The sequence below is a fragment of the Heterodontus francisci genome, chromosome 20 (assembly GCF_036365525.1).
Source record: "Heterodontus francisci isolate sHetFra1 chromosome 20, sHetFra1.hap1, whole genome shotgun sequence".
Lineage (NCBI taxonomy): Eukaryota > Metazoa > Chordata > Chondrichthyes > Heterodontiformes > Heterodontidae > Heterodontus > Heterodontus francisci.
In genome coordinates this window covers 59,048,525-59,063,195 of record NC_090390.1, presented here as the reverse complement: position 1 = coordinate 59,063,195, position 14,671 = coordinate 59,048,525, and the positions used below count along the sequence as shown (strand labels likewise).

At 40.8% G+C, this 14,671-nt stretch overlaps 1 protein-coding gene across 25 annotated transcripts in view; it reads right to left on the bottom strand.

Moving 5' to 3' along the window:
* The window catches only part of LOC137380667 (fibroblast growth factor receptor 2-like), a 163,803-nt gene that overhangs the window by 131,568 nt on the left and 17,564 nt on the right, over positions 1 to 14,671 (bottom strand). For 17 of the 25 annotated variants that reach the window (XM_068052870.1, XM_068052853.1, XM_068052855.1 and 14 more), the window contains 2 exons: positions 14,168 to 14,292; positions 10,196 to 10,321 (listed from right to left, as the gene is read on the bottom strand). The exons of 6 other annotated variants lie outside the window; for them this stretch is intronic. In XM_068052870.1, the coding sequence (XP_067908971.1) occupies positions 10,196 to 10,227 (32 nt within the window). In that variant the 5' untranslated portion in view covers positions 10,228 to 10,321; positions 14,168 to 14,292. The remainder of the gene's footprint in view (positions 1 to 10,195; positions 10,322 to 14,167; positions 14,293 to 14,671) is intronic. 2 more of the 25 variants (XM_068052872.1, XM_068052871.1) reach the window with 1 other exon arrangement.

Here is a 14,671-nt window from a genome sequence, read left to right as displayed (position 1 = left end):
TAAATAACAGTTAAATGCGGACGATGTCTCCTGACATCATGACAATGATAAACTAATCAAGGCCATAACAAACTGATCAAGTGGACGACAGAGCTCATGGTAACCTAATCAGGATAAAGATGAGCTTCTTACCCTGCTCAAAGGTAAATTAATCAAGCATGGGAAAGGCTAGGCCCAGAAAGGGTATAAAAGATAGACTCGAGACCCTCGGCACGCAACTCAAAGGGTGGAAAGATGTATGAGAACGACTTCAGTCAACGGAAGATGTCAAGAACCAGCACCACATCAACCGGGTTTCTACGGCCCAGGGCTTGACTGAACCAGGTGTACCCTATTGCCTACGTTAAGTATTATCATTTTGAGTGTCCATATGATTATTACTTAATAAATCCACTCAATCATTAAAGACAAACACTTGTACCTGTACTGCGTTGTGAGCAGTCACGATTCTGGGTCCGCAAAGTGAGTTAACCCTGGTAATGATCTTATAACATTAATAAAATAAATTGCATCCGATATAGTTTTCAAACAATAATAACTTTTAAAAAAATTTAACTAATAAATGTAGGACAGCAAGGTGACCCTTGCTCTTATATTTAGCAATGCAATTAAATTCTTGCTCAACAAAATTACTACCAATTCAAATTTTGGATATCCCTGCCCCCAACTCCACTCCCTTGTGTCAGTGGCCTGATAAGACATGGGTGGAGGTTCTGCCCTAAAGGCGGCGAATGGTCAACGCCAGGAGTTCCCAGAGACCCAACCAGGATTCTTCCTTTTTGCGATGAGTTCTGCTGCTCAGTGGGAATGTGGCAGTACTCGCAAGTAAATACTGAGTATTATTTTTATTTCAATTAGTTTCCAGATAATTTTAATCCATTTCAAGAGTCTGACAAATGTTACTAAAACTATGTTACATTCTTACTCAAAAACCCTATTTACATCATGCTTTTTGTCTTGAGAGCAGATATAACATTGTGCAACTGTGCTGAATCAATCTGTAGCACAAACACTTAGATTCATACTGGTATGGTAAATCACCTCACCAGCAGTGAGATTGGGTTTATTGTCACTCTGTATTAAAACACTATGCTCAAATGCAGTCCTTCCTTGTGAAGGGATTCTAAAGGCCTGTGGTTTGCCATAATGTAAACACACCAGCCCCCTTCTTCAACTCAGCTGCACACAGTGTGAGCTGCATTGTAGTCACTTTGAACAGAGAGTTAATGGTGTTGATATGGGGAAATGAAAACATTGGCTGTAGTTGGTGTCATTGATATTATCACAAATCTAACAGGTACCTTCTCTATATGTGATGAGCGAGTGCCTGCAAAAATAACCCTAACCAAAAGCATGCAACAATACCATCAAAAGCATCTTTACAACTACACATCTTGCAGAGGCTTGTCAAGGCATTTATTTCCTTCACATATGAAGCTCGTCAGATCAGAAGCTCTAGATTTATTTGCCCGGATCAGGGTGGTAACTTAATCCATTTTTATATGCATGTGAAGGAATAAAAAAAAGCAGTCATTGGCCATTCCCTGAAGTAGCAAACACATTAGGACTTGACAAAATTGGCGTTCCTGGTGCAGAATTTCTTGCGAGAGGACCACACATCGGGAATTTGGGTGTAGACGGATAATTTAACGGACAGAAAATAAACATCTAAAATTCCCACCATCAGCGGTGTTAAATCCACCTCACAAATATTTTTAAGATGCAGCATACATTTGAGTAATTTAAACTTGGAACCGGAGCTTTTCAGGACATGGAAGAAATACAGCATAGTTTAAAACTGACAAAAAATAATTAAGTGGATATTATCTGTTCTCAAAGTACTGCACATCCTGTTGCTCAAACAATATCTGAAATAGGCACAGACACTATTTTAACACAATTACGATTTCTGTTATTAAAACTACCCAAACTATGGAAGCACTCAGGTTCATACAAAGGCAAAAACTTTAAATAAAAGGGGTTCAGCCAATAGCTTTACTGCAACAGTAGTTGCTGAGAGCTGTTTGGTTGCTCTCGTGTGACAGGATGCAAATCCTACACAAATTGCAATCACACTCCTAGCTAAGAAGGTCACCTTGGAAGAGTTTGTTTTAAAATATAAAAATGGCACAAGAGCAGGACTATCACTACACACTGCTGTCTGTTATCAATATATACAGCACTGAAAACGCAGCTAATTACCATAGGAAAAATATCCCAGAAACAGAAGGAAGAATGACCTGGTCATAAGGCTCCATTTCAACATATGAGCTGTTTTTCAGGTCGTAAAGACAACTACAGTAATGTGCAGCAGAATTTTCTCAACTTAGTCCCTGGCCAAACGGCGGTCCATTAGCAGGTCAGGAACACATCGGAAGCTTCAGCTTGCTTTGTCATGGCTCTTTAACTAAGCCATGCCGTTAGCATCCCGCTTCTAGGTTTGCCGACCAATCAGGGAGGACAGGTGGGATGACAGCTGGATCTGTCAAAGGAAGGATTTCTAATGACAGGAACCCCAGGATGGGTTAGAATGGCCCAACTGGACATGGATTTTTGAGGTTGCAGCAACTACAGGAATGGAAGGGAGATCTGGGAGGGCTGTTCCCCCGGCTCTCTCACTCTTACCTGGAGGTCCTACTATGGGATCCGAGAGACTACCGTGAGGTGATCTTTCCCAGGCTTGGAAGGAAGAGGACAACTTATCCAACCAAGCAGGTGTGCAAAGAAGTGACTGAGGAAGTCAGCAGCAGGTGTGATTGCTCCGAGGATCCAGGACCTCGGCTGGGGGGGGGGGGGGGGGGGGTGATGGGAAGGTGAGTAGCATAGCAATTTCAGGTGCCAAAGCCCCATACTCCAATTTTCCCAGCATTCTCCTACACAGCACTCCTCAGAACATATCTTGCACCTACACTCATTGCTCTCTCTCCAGGCACCTCCTCATATCTCCAACTGAACAGCCAATATGCGCACTCATGCTCATCCTATTGCCCTCTCACACCCATGCCTCACAGTCTCCTCCACAAATGTTGTCCTTCCCTTCTATCCACACAAGCCATTACTAACACTCATAACTCTGTGCTTCCTTTCCTTGCAGAAGAGAGTGCACAACCTCAGGGAGAGGGGTAGCCCTCCAGTGACAGGTACCTTGACAGCCACTGGCAACATGTGCTCACCTGGCCCACTGGGAAGGAGGTCTTATTCCAGAAGGCTGCAGATGTCAGCAATGACCTGCTGTGAAACCCTGAGCTTCCTGAAGCACTGGTGCTCAGACATGCCAAGAGAACTGATCTTCTGCCTGTAGACCTTGTTGGGTCTAGGTCTCGCCTCCTTGGAGCTGTATCTGTGTGTCCATTCCCACTGCCCTGTGGAGCATGTGGCTGAGGAGAAGGCAGCCGATGCTGCTGCTCCTCTTTGCTCTTCATCAGAGGTGCAAGGTAGAGCTGTATAAGCTGCTCCCATGCTGTGGTGAAGTGCAAGACAGGTGGAGTGAGTGACTTCCAAGAAGTTGGCAATTACTTGCCAAGCATGAATACACTCTCTGAGGAGTACTGTAAGCAGCAGCCTCTTACCTGGCCATCGCTGCAGCTCTTCACTTTCATTGATCAAAAGCTTCCCAGCCTGTCAGTTTCACTGAAGAAGCACTCCCTGCTGTGCACTCGCTTTGGGGACCCTGGAAAATTGCCGACAGCTCGGGAAATAGGTGCACTGGCTGTTAAAGCCAGAATCCTTGGTTAAAATAGTACTTAATTGCATATTAGAATATTTAAATACCTTACCCGACACTCAAAGGAATTTCCTGCTCGCCTTGAAACTCACCTGGGTGAAACTTGGAAAAGGGAGGGATGAGGTTGGCCCCCCCAACCCGATGCTACTTTTAGGCGGTTACCTCCCCACATGCACTCAAAACCACCTCCCCTTGCCTGTAAAAATATCCTCAAGATAATAGCAGCGAGTTGGCTAAAATGCAACTTCTATTCAGTGCATAACATGGTTTAACATATTACTGATAACAGGCTACCTTCCAAACACCAGTTTCAATGCTACTACTAAAGGATCTTTCTGGTTGATTGAGCTAATTGCAGTTCAGTAAAATGCAAATCATTGGCAGATTGCCACCATATTGAAAAATGTTCAGATTCAAGCCCTGCTCCTGGAGCAAGTCTGCTCTGAAAACTGTTCTTAAATCACAAGACAATTACAGATGAGGAGGTCATTCGAATCATCTTAATTCATCCAAGCAGGAATAGCCCACAGTTCCCACACTGCAACATCCAATTGTTTCTAGAAGATTTCAAGGTTTTTGTTTCCACTGTTCTTTTTAAGAGCCCATTCCACATATTGATCAGATTTCCTGTCATCAGTCTTACGTTTTCCTTTAATTGGAACCCATGTCCCCCAGTCCTATTCATTTAGAGTAACATTCTGGATTTATCCTTTTTATACCACTAAAAGGTCACTTCTCTGACACTTACACTTCCAGGCTGAAAAGTCAAAAGGGTTAATTTTCAGTGCCTCCAACGGGTGAGAACAGAGCAATAGTGTTCAAAAAATCATGAGGCTCAACTTACTGACCCCATTCCCTTTTCTGTCATAACTTTTTTTTGAGACTTTCACAAAGGCAGCCCAAGTGCCCGCCTCTTTCAGGCAGGGGCCTATCTGTAATATGCAAATAAGAGTCCTGTGCTGTACATTGGACTCGGACATAATTTTGAGGTATTAATGGGCAATAGATGCACTGAGCATGTTCCCCCTTTGGAACTAGGCATATAGGGGCCTAGCCAGCAGTTCTTAAAGGGACAGTTATAGGCCATTCAGAAAACCTGGAATGGTATTTTTGAGGCCAAGAAGATCATAATGCTCCTCCTGCCCCACTTTGTGCTGTGACTGCATTCCAACACTGCACCCCCCCCCCCCCCCAACAACTTTTAATTACTTACTTACAGCTCTGCTCTGAATAGCAGCTGTCGGATTTCCTGCAGATATGCACTTCAGGTTACCTAATAACAAAACAATAGTGATATCCCATCTTACAGACTAAAGGAGAATGTATATTAGTGAAAAGCGGCAGTGGTGGCCCTCAAGGAAGAAAAATGAAGTAAAATTATCACACTACACATGCCCATATCATACCAGCCAAAATCTGGTATACACACACACTGATGAAGCTTTAAGACTCCTTATCAAGCATTATCTCGCACCAAGTTAGGTCAGGGCTATTCAGTATCTAAATACTAAGCACCATAAATATTTAAGAAGGGATGTCAAGTGGGTTGTAAAAGGCAAGATCATAAGATGGGGGTTTCTGACACTCAACAGTAAACACTGCATATACTGTTGTTTATAAGTGTTTAAAGTGATCAGAGAAATCTTCCCAGTTCTATCCCTTTAGTGACCTCAGCCACTCTCATTTTCATACTGCTTCAGGTTACTAAGCTTTTTGTGGCCCCACAAAAAGATACATTGACAGTTTACATATGTGAACAGTGAGTCAGACAATTATTTACCGTATCCAGACATTTTTGCTAAAAAAAAGTACTAAGTTAACATATTATAAATAATTGTTTTTCAGCAGAGCATGATTTGTAAATACCAAACCACAATCTGAGCAGTGAAAATTATTTTTAATTAAACTAAATTATTCCAGTCAGTATACCAGACATTCAAAAAAGAAATGTAATTCAATAAGTGATCAAAAAGGTGCATGTAAATATCTTTGAATATGCAGCCCCTCAGATATGAATAAAAGACCAGAGCACAACAGGGTAACGTTACCAGAAAACAAAGGAGAACCAAGTCTAAATAAATGCAGTCATATGCCTCCATTTTTCCATTCTTTCAGCACAGCTATATATTTCTTTCTCCTTTTCCCACAAACATGGGATTAGAAACTTGCATTTAAATAGCATCTTTAACAGAGAAAAACAGCGCATGGTGCTTCATAGAGGCACAATCAGACAAAAAGGAGGAGATATTAAGAGAGGTAACCAAAAGCTTGGTCAAAGAGGATCTTAAAGAAGAAAGAAGTGACCAGAAGGTAGGATGGTACGAGAGATGCAATGACTTTGCACGTACTTCAGCGAATAAAACTGTTCTACATACTACAATAAAACAAAGTGGTATTCAGCAAAGTATTAGGATTACTTTCATCGCATAGAGTACTTATCTCATATGTAAAAATGCCTCAGCAATAAAAGGTGCACTGTCTGTAATATCTCACAATAGCACTAAAATAATATATAACCTCTTGAATACTGTTGCCTTTTTTGTTTACAAGTTTTATTCTGAAGTGTATTCAGGAACTATTGCAAAATATAAATTAAATAATGACCTGGCAATTTGAATTTACAACACTGTTTTTCAGGAAATACCTAAGTAATCGTCAATCTCTGCTTGCGAAAAGTAAAGTCAATTAGTTAAAATATTTAATTCTTTCGAGATAAAGACTGACTGTGCTTACTTTTAGAGTCAAATAATACAAGTTGGGAACATCAGGAAATATTTAAATACTTAAATGTTTTCATGTGTTAGAAAAGCTCTAATATGGAATTATTTCTCATATTGTTTCTCCAATGTATTTTCTCCAGGGTATGCGACAAGAACTTGCATCACCTTACCAGTCCTTGGAACAATTCCCTCAACTTCCAGTCAGACGGTCACTCACTGGCCACTGTGACAAAGGCTGTAAATTTGAGAATTACTCAATTTTTCTTTTATTTATTTCAATGTGAAACACAGTAATTAGATTTTAAATGCAGTTGTGACTTTAAATAGGTTGTATGATTTTGCCCTACATGTTTTCCTAGCAGTAAAAATTATGATTTTTAAGCAATGTTTGAAAAATGCCCATTGGGAAAAAAACCAGACGAAGTGCAAAACAGGCTGGCAATTCGTTATTACCCATTTTTCACCCAGGCAATAAGTTAAAATTACCCCCATTTTCTTTTGTTTAATTTCTGATTTCATTTCATCCTTTTGTATTGAGGTACTTATTACAACTAGCACAGCTACAAACCAGCTCAAATACCCTGGCCCATTTTAACAATTAAGAAATATTATATTGGAAAATGGATATCAAAGCTTCAATTTTGCTGCTCGGGTCATTTAATATTCTCAAAACAGTTAGTCTATGGGAAAGGGCCAAGTCTCAATGTACAAAATATGTCGACAAAGCATGCATGGGTGCAGGGGCTGAAGCAAGAGAGAGATGGAGAGATCTGGAAAACAGGTATGTACGCACTGAATAGCCCTTACAACTAATGAGCCACTGCCAAGTCTTCCTGAGCACTGCTAAATCGCATGTTTGTTTTGGACATTATTCAGAACTTGTGTTTATACATTAATCAGGAGGCATGTTTGGAACCAAAATTGTTTTAAGCTTTTAAAAGCAAATGTACTCAGTTTATCCACTGAAAGCCACTGACCTGCCTAATGCTTGGCCATTCCATTTTTTTTTTAATACTGCAAATTCAACAGGTAAATATTGGACACACACTGAAAATACAAACTTTGAGACTTATACCAGCTTATGAATAATTGAGAAACAAGAACTAGAAGAATGGTATTAGCACGACATAAGAGGTTTTCCAATTGGAGTTCCAAGGCCTGACAGGGTTTGTAAGGGAATACTAGGGATCCACGAGGGAATTATATCTCTATTTGTGTGCATTTATTAACATACTAGCACATTATTATTTTTCTGTAAACTAATTAAAATGCTTCCTGCAAATAGTCCTGTTTTTTAGGATAACTATTTCTTTCAGATGTGTGGACGGTGAACGTCTATTATTTTCATGGGATCCCCAACATAGAGATTGAAAACCATTGTTCATGATTATAAGCAGTTGTTTAAGTTTTCAGCGCACACAACATGATGCTAAAGTAAACAGTGATATTTCAATAATTAAGCTACTCACAGACCAGAAACACTTTTATTCTTTTAATATCATAGAAACAGGAGTAGGCCATTCAGCCCCTCAACCTTATTCAGTCACTCTTTTAGATCATGGCCTCAACTCCATATCCCTTGATACACTTACCCAACAAAAATAGCAACCAAAAAAAACTTTTAACAATAAACAAGTAAAAATTAAAAAGAATTAAAATACCTGGAGATAGGGTTTTCTGATATGAGCATGGAATTAAATGACGTGTGTGTTGAGGTGAGCCGCAAAAAACTTCAATGTACCTATCCCACTGTCCATTTGAAGTATGAAGTAGTGCCCAGCAGCAGGGATGTAGATGCAGCAGGCACAAATGAGGCTGCTGACACACAGGGTGACATCACACCTGGTCCCTCCCTTCAAATGACAGAACATCTGCCAAAAAGTTGGCAGTATCAGCTAGCCACCACCGCATTTAACATGACACCACCAGCTATAGGGCCATCTCATTAACCAGTACTCAATCGCAGGCGAGTTTCATTGAAATCCAGAAGCCCCCGTTATAGGGAAGCACCTGAAAGGAGCACTAGATTAGGACCCGGAACACACAAACATGTTTATTGGCCACCAAGCACCAAGGGTAAAAGAAAACACTGAATACACATGTAGTATTTGTAGCACAACAAATTAGATTTATTTTGTTACCATTTTATACACAGCATTTCTTTCTCCTGATGCAGAAAAAGCGTCTACAAATCAAAGATTGGGCCTCAATGTAGTTGACACAGTGCAAAGGACAAAGTTGGGGATGGTGTATTGCTCGACTGCATGGTGAAATCCTCCTCTATAACAACCTAGTATACTGCTCTTGTTGCTGCAGGAACACCTTTGCAACCACCATGCTCTTGGTTACTGCCCATCATCCGCTACTATTGACTGTGGATGTATCTCTTCCTCAGCATCCTCTATCATTAAGCCTCTTTAGATGGCATTCTGCAGAAAATGCTGAATTTTAAGATGCTGGTCTTAAAGAGTCCGTGTTAAAAGATGCCTCATAATCTGTCATGCGATGAAAGTGCAGTTTTAAGATACAAATAGTTTGTTTTATGATTTCCCCCAGCATATACATTAATTTTCTAACCATGGGTTTTACAGTTGTATCATTAGGCAGAGGAGCCTAGCAGCCAGTTTTCAAAGTTACCTTCACCTTCAAAAGGACCCAAGCTTAAAAGATTTCCTTCAAAGAACTGTGGCTGTTTTCTGTTAACCTGTACCATACTGCACTGCTGATTACTGACCAGCTGGACATTGAAGGAGAACCTTAGTGGTTCATGAATGATATAGATTTGTGCCTAGGGGTGTGAATGGTTGCAAGGGTATCAGCAAATACCTTTGTTCATCTTATATCACTTCAAGCATAAAATACAGTGACTGGGGCACTTTCAAGACAATCCCCAGCATTTACTTCTGTCAGGTAAGCCCCCACCTGCCAAGAGTGAGGAACACATTATTTCGCCACACGAACATTAAAACTTAAAATTTCAAGCCCCTGACTAGAAAGACATTTGCATGGTAACAGGCAGTGTTGGAACAAGGGACAAAGGACCATGCCCTGACACATTCAATCATTACCAGACATTGAAGCATTCCAGGTTAACTACTAAGATGGCCAAATACACAGAAGTGGTCAGACCAGTTTTGGTCACATGACTGACTGTTGGAATTTTTGAATTTGAACTTCCCACAGAGGATTTGAACTGAGAAAGCCGTGTGCTCCTGGAACTGAAACAGAACCTCTCCAGCCCTGCCTGCCTCCATCCCTTTCCCACGGAACTGAATCTTGTGAAAACACGTGAAACTCAAAGAGAGAAAAGTCTCCTACATGTACAAGGTTTAAGCAGAATACTGGGCCCCAACAAAACAGCAAGAATTACCTACAATAGGACTATACTGTGAACTCGAAGCACAGTAACAAGATATTGCCTCAAACTGTTCCACTTTATCTTTTCTGTCTCTATCTGCATGTGTATATCGCATGTGCCTGCTAGCATGGATGCATCGTATATCCATAGGCGTCAACCGTATTAGAGTTTAAGTCTAAGTTTTAATAAATTTCACTTTTCTCCTTTAAACCTGATGTGTTGATCTCTTTGCCTTATAATCGGAAAGCTGTGAATAAGGATTCACAAAGGCGGGGGGTTGGTGACTCAAAACACAGTGTGTTTAAAAATTAAACCCCGTTACAATTGTCGATTGTTGTATAAACCCATCTGGTTCACCAATATCCTTTAGGGAAGGAAATCTGCTGTTCTTACCTGGTCTGGCCTGCATGTGACTCCAGGTCCATAGCAATGTGGTTGACTCTTACATGCCCTCGAAATGGCCTCGCAAGCCACTCAGTTTAAGGGAAATTAGGGATGGGCAATAAATGCCGGCCTGGCCTGCGACGCCCACATCCCATGAAAGAATATAAAAAAAAACAATAAGACCAGGTGAAGACAGTAACAGACCCCTAGACACCTTTCTCACCTGGTCATAACACTTCAGATTGGCTTGTCTGACAGCACTATATTCTGTAGCTTGTGGTTAGATACCCTGGTGCTTTCTGAGGTGGAGTGAAATTTGGTATTGAAAGATTTACTCTTCTTTAAGGCTCTTTTACTCTGCTGAACTCCGATAAGTATTTCACTGTGATGTTGTAAAGAATGACTCAACTGCTTATCTTGCAACAAGTATCATGCTTATGGTGCCAATTACACCCATCCTGAAACAGTCCTGAATTGAATGGGTTCTACTGAAACAAAGGTGGTATGAAGTGGAAACATCATAACTGGATTATTCTCATCCTGGGCCATTGTGTGATCACCATGGGGGAGAGACCAAAGTGTCTCCTATCAGAAAATGATGTGAATTTTCTTCTTTTAACCTTAAAATGGCAGCCCTTGAAGAGAGAGCGAGAAAAAAAGAGGCACCCAGAAAGAAGCATCACCAAAAAGCTTCTCCAGCCAGGAGTTGGGAGAAAATCCAGAAAGCCAGAAGGGAGACGCCCTGCTGCAAATTCTACATTTTCAACTTATGTAGCAGTGAAATTGGAAGTGATCCTCCGTCTTCAAACTGAACTTTCAAACACGAGGGAAACCTATAAACACTTCAGGCCTGCAATCAATGAGTACTTTACTTCCGTGAGAATTCAACAGGTTTACCATGAACTCCAAAACTCTACTTCACTTGAAAATCATTTGCCCCTTTTCCTCTGTCTCTTCCTGCGCGTGTGCTCAATAAATAATTAATCTTCTGTGTTAAACCTACAAGAAAACCTGTCGCTGTCTGTTTATTTGATAAATAAAACACTAAAGGGTTAAACCCCAATAACAAAAAACACTTGCTGCGATCAGGTGGGAGTTGAACAGTGGGAACCACCCACATCCCTCACCACGTGGCCGTAACACAGGAATCTAGATTGTCTGCCTCCCACATTCTCGATTTTGGAGGTGGGAGCAACCTCAAAAAATTGGGTTTTCATGAAATCTAAAGCTTAAATTCTGATTAACATGCTGAAAACAGAGAATACTGCTACCAGTAAAAGGAAACTCGTCAAAAGCCTCCAGTGCCTGAATATATCTGGACAAGTGGACCTACCTGAAGCTCAAAGTTAGTTAACAATGTTATTTAATTGATATTATACAATACCATAAAAACATTATTGCTCCCGCCTCACAACCCCCGTCAGTAGCTTAGTGGGTAAGTAAACGCTTGTGTTATAGGCCAGAAATATCTCGGGTCCAGCCTTTAGCTTGTGCTGAGGTAGCTGATTTCGTTGTTGGCCTAATAACTGTCCTCAATATTTCCAGAGAGCAAGGTGCAAGAAGAAAAAGAGAAACTACTGCTTGACTTTCAACTAATAAGAACATCTCATAGCTGGCTAGGCTTATAAATGATTAATAGGCACTGAGCCAAGCTACTAAGGGACTTCTGGCACTCCAGTCTAAAGACAGAAGGGATAAAAGGAAGGGAAAAAAAAGGAAAGGAAATAAAAACACTGTTACTTAAAATGCATTTACTACATTAATTAATGTTAAATGCAAGTCTCTGCTACAACTTTAAGAGTAAGGGCACTTCATGAAATCAGAAACAGGGTGACTAATTGAAAGTTCAACTGTGCACCTGCTTCACATTACAAAGAAACCATAATAGTTGCTAGTTCATTTATATTCATTCACCGGATGTGGGCATTGTTGGCAAGGCCAGCATTTATTGCCTTGTGAAGGTAACGAGTGGCTTGCTGGACTATTTCAAAGGGCAAGTAAAGAGTCAACGACATTGCTCTGGGTCTGGAGTCACAGTGGCCAGACTGGGCAAGGATGGCAAATTTCCTTCCCTAAAAAGGACATTGGTGAACCAGATGACTTTTTAAACAACAATCTGATAGTTACATGATCACGATTACTGATTTGTTTATCTGAATTTAAATTCCCCAGCTGGGGTGGGATTTGAACTAATGGGCTGAATTTTTATGCCCCAATGGAGGGGTGGCCACAGAGGTGAGAGGGCATTTAAATTCACACTGCCGGCCTGCATGCCGGATCCCTGACTATGACCAACAGCGGATAGACAAATGACCTCATTAAATGCCTATCAAGGCCTATTGTCGGAGGCCAACTGCAATATTCCAGTCGGCCTCCAGGTCCCTAGAAGCGTCAAGGTGGCCTCCCGGCAGCAGGCGGGGGGCGCGGGGGGAAGGTAAAGGGGGCAGCACTCCAGACAGGCTTAGAGGCCCTCTCTGTTTGCCTGACTTCAGCTACAGGTCGCCTTGTGGAGGGGTTGCCCCTGCACAATGGTGGTCTGGCTGCTGAGGCCATTTAAAAAAAAATTACAGTTAAAAAGGTTGGAGAGAGGGTGCTTCTTCAGTGGAGGGCCTCCTATCGACCCTCCAGCTTCAACAGCCCGCCCACTATCCTTAATTGGACAGCGACCCACCCTCTGTCCATTAATTGGCCAAATCGGGAAAAATCACAGTCGGGATCTGACCCTCATTTGACCATGACGGCGAGGTTCCTGCCCCATGTCTCCAGAGCATTAGACCAGGCATCTGGATTACTAGTCTAGTGACATAACCATTATACTACCAACTTATAGACCGATCAAACAAAATAAAAAGCATTATTAAAATGAACATTTCAATGCTATCATGGATATTTTCTACATTTTTTAAAGCCTATATGTAATAATTCATGAAAGTAGAGTTCTAATTTCCTCTCCCATTGGTCCATTATAATTACACGATATTATCAGTGATGTGGTTGGCATGGGCCAATAAAATCACAAAATCATATCTCACTCAAGCAGTCATTACACTCCCACACCAAAGTTTGAAATATTAATTTACTGCACAATGCTGCAAGCAACCCAGGAAAAAAACCAAGCATAGGGACATTAAATAAAACTTTTAAAAAAATCTTTGAAAACTTATCAGTTATGGAGCTAAGATAGAAAGCTGTTTGACGGAGGGAGGCAGAAAGTCATGTGATGAAACCTCCAAGATTACCTCCAGAGTTGGCAACTCTGTAACCATTTTAAAGTTGTACATGAAAGTTTCCTAGAATGATACAGTACAGCACAAGGCTATTTGGGAAATGGTCCCGATGTCTGCTCTCCAATATTAGTCCCACTCCCTTACTCTTCCCCCATAGCTCTGCAAATGTTTTTCTTTAATTCCAATCTGCTTCCATCACCCTTTCAGACAATGCATTCCAGATCACAACAATTGGCTGTGTAAAAAAAATGGTTCCTCATGTCAATTCTGGTCCTTTTGCCAATCAGCTTAAACCTGTATCCTCTGGTTACTGACTCTTTTGCCACTCGAAACAGTTTCTCTTTATTTACTCTATCAAAACCCTTCCTTCGCTGCGCAAAGAAAAATGATCCCAGCTTCTCTAATCTCTCCAAACGACTGAAGTCCCTCATTCCCAGTACCATTCTAGTAAATCTCTTCTGCACCCTTTCCAATGCCTTGACATCTTTCCTAAAGAGTGGCACCCAGAACTGAACACAATACTCCAGCTGAAACCTAACCAGTGTCTTATAAAGGTTTAGAATAACTTCCTTGTTTTTGCACTCTATGCCTCTAGTAATAAAGCCAAGGATCCCACATGTTTTTTTTTATAAAGTCTGCTCAACTGATCCTACCAACGGTTTTGTGTATACACACACACTACCAGGTCTCTGTTCTTGCATCCCTTTAAAAATTGTAAAACTTGATTTATATTGCCTCTCTTCATTCTTCTTACCAAAATGTATCACTTCACAATTCTGTGTTAAACTTCATGTCATGTGTCTGCCCAATTCTTCAGTCCATGTCCTTCTGAAGTCTGTTTCTATCCTCCTTAGTAAGTTCTAATTGAATATGTAGTTTCTAAAACATCAAAAAAATGAAATCAAAAGGATGTTACGAAACGAATTAGAGACATCTTACCAAAGTATTCTAATGGCTTTCTAACAATGATTTCAATTAGCATTCTAAAACATCCTCTTCAGAAATTGAAACTGGGGAAAAATCCTTTTAAAATAACACATGAGCTGTTCACTTCCTTTTACAATGTTTACAATCAAACTCAACCTTTTATACTTATTGTAACAGTTCTTCAGCTTAAAAAGATGAGTCTGTAGGTGAAACCTGAAAGTTTACTTCAGCAAGATGAAGTAACTGTAAACACTGCACAAGTTCTAACTCAAACTTTAACAGAGTTAAGGTCTGGACTTGATCAAACCTTGGGCCCCAGACAAGTCTCATA